Raw genomic sequence first — 8,914 nt, 5'->3', positions numbered from 1 at the left:
ATCTGTAACGAAATTTACAAAGACAGCTTTGTATATGTGCGAAAATGACTTTCTCTCTTCTCGTCTCTCTAGTGTTTGGTGTTCTTGCAAAATCAAACCCCTCTCACTTAACCCTAACTCACCTCAGCCTCTTCAACTATTCATGGACTTGGATACTAACATTTAGATTTTTTCTCCGCATAAGAAGAGAGCCCAAAAATCCTAACTATAGCCCCTTAATCACTACCTACCTTAACTTCTCCCCTGACCACACGCTTATTTAGTACCTTCAATAATTAAATTATCAATTATTCTAAGATTACATTTGAAAACAAACTATTTGCACACCAAAATCAACCACTATATATTTGTATATAATACATGTATAATTTAATTTATTTTTAGTATATATTTTATATTTCAATTGTATTCTATGTTAGTGGTTAATTTTGGTGTACTTGTATAATATACTTCTCTCCATCTCATCTTTAGAACCAAACACAGCCTAAACAATTAGACCCCAAGAGAAAGAAAGAATAAAGTTCCAAACTTCCAATTAATCAAACCGTCAATCATTCTCTATTGTGTTTTTATTAGTTTTACAACCGAGAGAGTATATAACTTCTTGTCAAGCTATCAGTATCACCAATACATCCAAATCATAATAATATATAGCTGATAACAATAACAACATCAACATAGACAAAAAGAAAAGGAAAAAGAAAAAGAAAAAGAAAAATGGTTAAGAAAAAAGAATAAAAAACAAATTATAAATCACACAAATCTTGTAAAAGGCTTTCTCCCCATGGTAGCAGGCAAAGAAACAGTTGAATCCACACTCATGTTCCCTATAGAAGAATCAAGTTGCATCCTGTGATTAGAGCCATGAAGATCCTTATTGGTTTTACCATTATTACTATTATTCCATTTGAAAGAACCAATACCTTGTGTGAAAGGGAATGAGAGTCTTCTCTTTGAATCACTTGTTGGAGTTCCAACACCACCAAACCTTTCTCTTGGATTGCTATTGGCGCGAACTTTGGCCTTGGCAGAAACAGTTGGAGCCATGTAATTCGGCACAGAAAATGGTGGACAACTTGTTAGGCTATCGTCGTCCTTCAGCGCCACGTCGAAGGCTCTTGAATACTTTGACATGATTGGTGGTTGTGGAGTTCTGTATGGTGGAGTTCTAGAAGGTTTTGAGGATGGGAGTATGGTTGATTTGGTGGATTTTGGCGTTGGTATGTCCATGTTGTCGAAGGCGAAATGATGCTGCCGAGGGGTGCTGGTCGAGGCGGGTTTAGGACTAGTCTTTTGTTCTGAGTATGGTCTTGGAGGTGTGATTTGGAAGTTCTTGAGGGATTGTTTCTCTTGTGGATTTGATGAGGCTGGCATTTGTCTCTCCAACCAGTTCCACCACCATGGGCCGGATCGCAAGTCTGTCACCGGCGTCGAAGATGATTTCGGAGTGGATTTCCATAACTAAGTCGCAGATTCATCCAAGTTATAATAGCCGGATATAGGTTACTCCAACGGACAAGACAATAATAATAATAAGCTAAAGTACTATTTTAGTCGCTAATATTTGGGCTAAGTATTAGTTTCGTTTCTTACATTTGAAATGTTTTATTTTTATTTCCAGATGTCTTATTTCGTTTTATTTTAGTCTTCTGACCAAAATTAAACTTTTTTCTTCCAAAAATACCATTTTCATCCTTATGATTTTCTTCAAAGTAACAGAAAAAATTGTAATTGTAATTAGTGGTGGTTGTAGTGATTTGAAAATGAAAATAACAAAAAAATGAGAAATAAGAAAACAATAATAGAAAAAGGGTATTTTTGAAAAAAAAAGGTTTAATTTTGATAAGAGGACAAAAATAAAACGAAATAAAATGTTAGGGACAAAAATAAAACGTTTTAAATGTTAAGGGCGAAATTAGGACATAACAAAACACATTAGGGACTAAAATAATACTTTACTCTAGTAATAATAATAAATGTACCTGATGAGAGTATGCAAATGCCATTGCTCTTTCTCTTTTGATGATTGCTTCCACCTTCCTCTGTAATCTTGCCTCTATTTCCTCTTTTGTCAGTAAGCTATCATCCCATTCTTCATTCTCAGACTACACACCAAAGTTCCAGATTATCAAAATGGATTAGTTCGATTTATATCCATGCTTTGCAGATCTTATAAGCAAAAAGCAAGGTACCATGTTTACAAATTCTAATGATAGGCTTCATAGTGAAGAGCACAATCATTCTATAGTTGCATACACAAAGTTGTTATACTCCGAATCAAATTAGCAATAGGTGATTTCTTGTCGCCTAAGCTATGTTCGCAACTGTAAAATTTCGAGGTAGCTAAAGTGTAAGCTAGAGAATGCTTACAGTCAATTTGCCCAAGGTGCTAGCAACATCCTTGTCATTCCTTAACTCGGCTTGATATCGCGCCTGATTTTCCAGCATCTGAATCCTTCGAGACTGAATTTGAGACTGAACTCGCACCAACAGCTGCATATGTTTCATGGCATTAACCGTCTGTCTCTTCACATTCTGTCCTCTTACCACGCCTTGAAGCCTCACCAATCCCTTCAGAGCTCTAAAACTCCTCCTGGCCTGTATTGCAAGATTTCGACAGAAAATGAGTTAACGAGTAAAAATTTCAAATATATATGTTAGGATTCCCGTTACTCCTTCTGAAGTACTTGCATGTGTTCTAAGAGCTTTACTAACAAGTGTCCTTAAGAAACAGGTTTATGAATTGAAAAGTTTTTTTTTTTTTTCCCAAAGAAAAATTGTATTGGAAACTTGCAAGATTCTACTTTCCAATCAAAATTATTCAGTAGAAAATTTGGAAGTTTACCATATAGCCTCTATAAACAGCCTGGATCTTAGATGCCGCGGCATGTTGGTTCCTTAAAGTTGGTTCCGGTCTATAGCCAACCTCCTTGTGGTGATGAACAACCCTGGAAGAAGTAGCTTTGGGAGAGGTAGCACGCGGAGAAGGAGCCTTCGGAGACGCAGCTCTTGGAGATGGAGCCCTCGGAGAAGGAGCCCTTGGAGAAGCAGCTCTAGGAGGGACAACAGGGGCTGGTTTTGGTTGCTCGAGAGGCGTTGGAGGCCTTACAGATAGTAATTGTTGCTCTCTTTCAAAGTCGCCAAAGATTTTCTCAATGCTGCTTGGCTCTCTGAAGAGGGGGATGAATGAATTGGTCTCTCCATGCCTTAGTTTTCCTAGGCCTTTCTTCTTCTTATCTTTCGAGCTTTTGTTCTCCGAATCCTGTTATATTGGCAAGGTTATCAAACTCGAAAGTTCACCAAATCTCGGAGCTTAGATAAACTTCAATCGTATGACACAACTCGCGAAGATGTTAATAATCTTGCATGTTGTAAAAAGAGCTTGTTGCAAATTTTGAAGAGTGAAGACAGAGTTCTATGATGATTGGTTTCAAACAAAATAAACATTAGTTTGCAGATTTTGCTTCCTTTCCATATAGAAAATGAGCACAAAAACATTAGTATTCTATCTTCTACATTTCAAATTTTCTATTACTGATTATGAAACAACTTAATTGGCATCTATCAGATCCTTTTAGTTTATGACTTTATACAACATAATTATATTCATCTACATTCTTATAGACCAGAATCCCAAAATTTCGTAATATTAGAAATGATTAAGTATTTTAATACTACTACAAGTCTCTATCAGTAACAAGAAAACCAAACCTAACAACAACAAAAAGAAAAATCAAGAACATGCCAAATAGGATCAAGATTTTCCACATCATAAATAAATAAATATAAATAAAATCAATTACATTAGGTACTTGCTTCTCCTTGGAGTGGTGTGTGAAAACCCTCTTTATTGCAGAAAACCAACTACCCTTCTTTCCCATATCAGTAGCATTAGTATCTTTTCCTGTAAAGAGTTTATGATTTTAGCAAACTCCAAATATAACATGAATCCAGTGTTGTAAGATCAAGATCACATTCATGTTTATACAATCTTGGATTCTTTTAGAAAAAAAAAATAATAAATAAATATCTAATAAACACTCACCAGAATGATGACCAGAAAAGAGGCAGCATGTCTACTTAATTTTGAAGCTGTTGAGGCCAAAAAATAATTCATATAAATAATTAAAAAAATATTTAAATAAAAAAAGAAATGAAATTTATTAAGAATGCTCCACTCAAATTTAATCCATTAATTTTGTTACTAGTAATGGCAAGAACATCAAATTAAGGGTTACATAACATGATCAATCAAAGAGACACAGAAAGAGTATGAAGTATAATTTTTAAGGTGAGCACAAAGTATAAACTGAAAATTTTCAAAGAAACCTTATGGACAAGTTAAAATTATCAATATAAAACGCCAGAAAATTAAGAAAAATGAGGGTAAAAAGAAAACGAGATGAATTTTCGTTCTACAAACAAAGTTAAAATGAGAAGAAAGAAAATCTTACATGATCCTGTCAACTAAAATTAGACACTAGAGACCAATTCAGGAACATGTCGGAGAGAAATATCAATTTTTAAGTTTTGTGACTGTTAAAAAAAATTAAAAAAATAAACAGAGAGAGAGAGAGAGAGAGAGAGAATAGTAATACTCTCAACAAAATAATAATAATAATAATTTTCTTCTTCTTCTTCTGATTCTGACAAGCTCCAGAGTTGAGAAATGGAGTTAAAGGATCCCGAGGTGAAGGGTTGAGTTTATGATTTTGAGGAGAGAAGAATTGGGAAGCAAAGAAAAGGGAGTAGTAAGAACTAAGAAGAAAGAACAATAATTCAGACATGTCCCATGTTCATAATTAACGCCCATAACCTTAGCAATTTACAAAATTAACCACAACCCAAAAGGTGAAATCTCAAAAAGATTCCAACTTCCAACACATCAAACACACAGATCATAATTCATTAAGTACCTTATTAGTTGGCAGTACCCTCAAACTGTTGCCAAAAAACAAAAAAAAAAGTGTGCTGTGTCTGTGTGTACAGAATGAGATAGAATGAAGCTTGCAAAGTAGAGAAAATAAAACTCTCTCTCTCTCTCTCTCTTTTTACTTTAGCCTGCTGCTTCTTTCCAGCACCACATGATGATTCTTAATTCTTCTCTTCTAGCTGGATTTCTTCAAAAGATTAAATCTTTCTCTCTTGGGTTGGCTTGGAATCTAATTCCCTTTGTGCTTGTAATGAAGCAAGCTTAAAATTTTTCTTTTCTTTTCTTTTTTTCCTCCGTTCTAGTAGCTATAGCCACCTTTCATTCACCTTTTGTGTGTGGGATATATCATATATAATAAACTTTTTTTTTCTCTGTTTGATTTATATATTTTTTACTTTCCTATAGTTTTCATAATGATGATGATGATGAGAGAAAAAGAAGAGGAGGAAAAAAAAAGGTGGCTGTAATAAGTTGGCCACTTTGTCACTCAATGTGGACAAGTTCAACTAACTTTACTTCAATGGGAAGGCTACGTGTACACCAACAAAGGGAATTACTTGCATTATTACATTGCATTACATACCCACTTATTATTAAAAACGGTTGAGTTTGGTGTCTTCTTCCTTATTTTACTTCTTCCTTATATTAATAATTCTATTCATTACAACTCTCATTATTGTTACTACCGTATCAACATTATTTTCCTACATTGTTACTCTTGTAACATTTATTTTTAGAAAATTTAGGTGGTTTCAATACTAATTAGTATATCTAAGTTATGATATACCTTTTAGATTTTTTTGTTTTTTTTATGACCGATTCAAAATAGAAAACACATAAATATTAACCCTAAAAATGTTACTTACATACAAAAAATTAATCACTAAAAAATATATATTTTATTTAATTCATTTTTAATATATATTTTATATTATAATATATATTCTATATAAATAACTGATTTGATAACTAATTTTTTATATTAAGTTAGCAATATTAAAAAAGTGTTAGATAATTGAGACAAAAATGTGAAACTACAATTTTTGCCTGGCTTCTTACTGTTTATATATTTATGAGGAATGCTAGGGGTCAACAATTTTTATGATTTGTAGCCATCAAATAGCCATCAATAATGGTTTTAATGGTGTGAGATTGGTGTGAATTTTTATCCAATGACTTACTTTTTTTTTGTTGGTTACATAACCAGAATTTAACAAAGTTGTTGCCCCCTAAACTTTTCTTATATTTATATATGTTTTTAAATACAATTACAGAGAATGAGAGAAATACAAACATGTTAGAAGAAAGAAACATATATGTATAGTTTACTTAAGTATACAAAGTATCTTTGTTCTTAAATAAATTGTCTAATTTTTTATTTATTGAAATGTTTAAAAACTTAAACACACAAATCAGAAGATAATATTTTCATCATATTTTTGTTTTGATATATTTGAATTCTTTTTTTGTGGAACTAGTTAACTAAACTCAGCTTATGTATGATAACTTTGAGATCTGAGTTCTTCTGACCCCAAAAAAACAGAGGAAGAAAAAAGATTGAGGGGTAAATAAAAATAATAAGAAGAAAAGAAAAATAATTATCAAAAAAAAAAAGAAGAAAAGAAAAATAGATATTTATATTTATGAGAGTGGCATGTAGCTTGGTGAGAGCGGAATCCCGGTTACACCCCTACGCTCCATCAAAGGCGGTGTGAACACGCGCTTCATGGTGCCATTTCTTTTGGGAATAAAATTTTCTAAACTAAACAAATTATTTTTTTTTAATATTTTGGAATTAAGATAATAAAATATATATTTTATTAAAATTATAAATTTAATAATAATTTATTTTTTATTTTATCATTTTATTAATTTTTTTATTTTAGAGAATCTAAATTTCTAAATTCTCTTTTTAGCCACTATTTATCTACTTTTTCAGGTTTTTGCACCTACTTCTATGCCCCTCTGTTGGGGTACTTCTGCTTCTGGAAACACTTTTTGTATTTTTATATGAAAATATAAATTGAGAAAAAAGGGGATTTTTGAACTTTGCATCCCATCAAAAGTACTGAAAGTTTCTATCTTGTCACGTATTGTTACTTGATTTTGATTTGTAACATTCCCTTAAAATTGATAGTGTCATGATTCATGAATAAGGAATAAAAATAAAATAAAAATACTAATGGTGATTACTTGCAAAGAAAAACTTCGTTATGGGCTGTAAGTGGATAATGAATTTTGTCTTTTGTATTTATTGAAATTATTTTTATTTTTATTTTTATTTACCAACTATAGGTGCCATAATCTTTAAAAAATATCTTTAAAATACTAACTTTAATAAACTATTTATGAAAAGTCAAAAATTTACCTAACCAGACCTTAATCATAAAAAAATGTTTCATATTCATTTCTTTTAGGTACTAAATTGTTAACGCTATAATCTTTTTAGAGACTAAATCAATTATCTACCTTTACCCTAATCATAATTAATAAAAGAATTACTTTTCAGAATATTATCAACAAAAAAAAAATTTATTTCTACCATACAATAAATCTCCTCTTTTTTTATACTTGGAAAAAAATTGAGCACACAGCATATGTGAAGATTAATATTTTAGTAAGACTGTAATACCCAAACATTTCTCTTAATGTTAATTATTCCAAATTAACAAAGATTCAATCACCATGTTTTTACCTTTTGAGAAAGTCTTGGATTAGTCCTAAGTCAAAAAAATAAAATCAGACACGGCAAAGACCCTCTTTTGGTTTGAGCTGAGGCAGGGTTGGTAAGAATCCAAAAGCACCGTGTGGAAAAGCAAACCATGAAAATAGGTCCACCATTTTCTTATTCTTATATATGGCACCGTGAAATGGTTCATATAATATTTAATTAAGAAAAATATTAGAGATAACAATAGCAACAGCAAAACTTTATCCTACTAAATAAGATCAGCTACATAAATAATTAAATCACACTATTAAATCTTATTATATATTATATCTGTAGTAAAACTATTTACAAGGACTAATACTTTTAAATTTTAATAGAAAATAGAGAATTGGTTAATGTTGATTTAAATATAAAACAAAAATAAAATAAAAATTGTTAATTATCTAAATTTTTTCTTTAATTAATTTAAATTATTAAAGGAAAAAACCTCATTAAACTGTAATCTTTAGCTTCATGATCAATTCTCATTGTTCTTGGATTCTTCATAATAGCAAATCTTTACAACAAAAGACATGTTAGAAAGTAGAAACTATAATAATAAGATTATTTGTTTTTAAACAACTAACATATATAATTGCTTTATTTTCAAGCTAGACTTGTTGAAGGGCAAACTAATAGAACAACAATCACATAAAGTTATGTGTGTGTCATGAAAAATTGAAGGGAGAAAAAAGTTTTTGATTATTTTATTGATGAAACACTTAAAATAGTAAAGAGTAAAAATAAAATATGTATTTTAAAATTAAGAGATGTAGCTTAAAAGGCATCTATGCTAAATAACAAAACATACAAAAGACTTCCTTTTTGTCTCACACAAAGAGAAGAAACATGCAAATGCAAAAAAACAAAAACAGTGTTCTTCTATGTTTTTAATCCACCTATTACTCTATTAGAATGTAGTTTGATTGAGTCAAATTATAAGGTTACTTTTGTTGTTGAAAAAGGTAAAAGATTTTTCATTTTTCATTTTCCCTTCCGTACACCCCACTTTACGTGAGATGAGCTTTTATTTTCCTTTTTTAAAGATCATTTCTAAAATATGGAAATATATAAATATATAGAACTAAATAATACTGTTATCAATTTAAATAAATATTACACCGTCAACAAATTTTTTTTAAAAGACCAACCATTTTATTAGAAGTTTATACGTTATAAATCAATTCTAATAAAAAATTTCACATCAATCTAAAATCGCTAGTTATATTTTTCAATAAAATTACATCATACTAAAATTAGTCATAAAAATC

General features: G+C 30.6%; 1 protein-coding gene across 4 annotated transcripts; it reads right to left on the bottom strand.

Moving 5' to 3' along the window:
- On the bottom strand, nucleotides 533-5,322 carry LOC107622785 (protein IQ-DOMAIN 14). Of its 4 annotated transcripts, XM_016324821.2 has the most exons (8): nucleotides 4,917-5,320; nucleotides 4,046-4,092; nucleotides 3,804-3,904; nucleotides 2,846-3,262; nucleotides 2,371-2,598; nucleotides 1,983-2,105; nucleotides 924-1,461; nucleotides 533-827 (listed from the first exon to the last, which is right to left on the bottom strand). In XM_016324821.2, exons 3-8 carry the CDS (start codon nucleotides 3,879-3,881, stop codon nucleotides 754-756), a joined length of 1,458 nt encoding a protein of 485 aa, XP_016180307.1. In that variant the 5' UTR covers nucleotides 3,882-3,904; nucleotides 4,046-4,092; nucleotides 4,917-5,320; the 3' UTR covers nucleotides 533-753. The 4 variants fall into 4 exon arrangements, with proteins under 4 accessions (XP_016180307.1, XP_016180304.1, XP_016180305.1 ...); XM_016324818.2 differs by having other exon boundaries at nucleotides 533-1,461; nucleotides 4,917-5,322; XM_016324819.2 differs by lacking the exon at nucleotides 4,917-5,320 and adding an exon at nucleotides 4,599-4,706 and having other exon boundaries at nucleotides 533-1,461.

The sequence above is a fragment of the Arachis ipaensis genome, chromosome B10, assembly GCF_000816755.2.
Source record: "Arachis ipaensis cultivar K30076 chromosome B10, Araip1.1, whole genome shotgun sequence".
NCBI lineage: Eukaryota > Viridiplantae > Streptophyta > Magnoliopsida > Fabales > Fabaceae > Arachis > Arachis ipaensis.
This window is presented reverse-complemented; position numbering and strand designations above follow the sequence as displayed.

What these genes read in the sequence shown, in the direction of transcription:
- LOC107622785 (XM_016324818.2), bottom strand. Translation starts at nt 3,881, where the DNA reads ATGGGAAAGAAGGGTAGTTGGTTTTCTGCAATAAAGAGGGTTTTCACA. An exon ending in CTGTTTATAGAGGCTATATG is followed by an intron (nt 2,599 to 2,845) that starts GTAAACTTCCAA and finishes CTTGCAATACAG; the next exon opens with GCCAGGAGGAGTTTTAGAGC. An exon ending in CATTTGCATACTCTCATCAG is followed by an intron (nt 1,462 to 1,982) that starts GTACATTTATTA and finishes TCTGCGACTTAG; the next exon opens with TTATGGAAATCCACTCCGAA.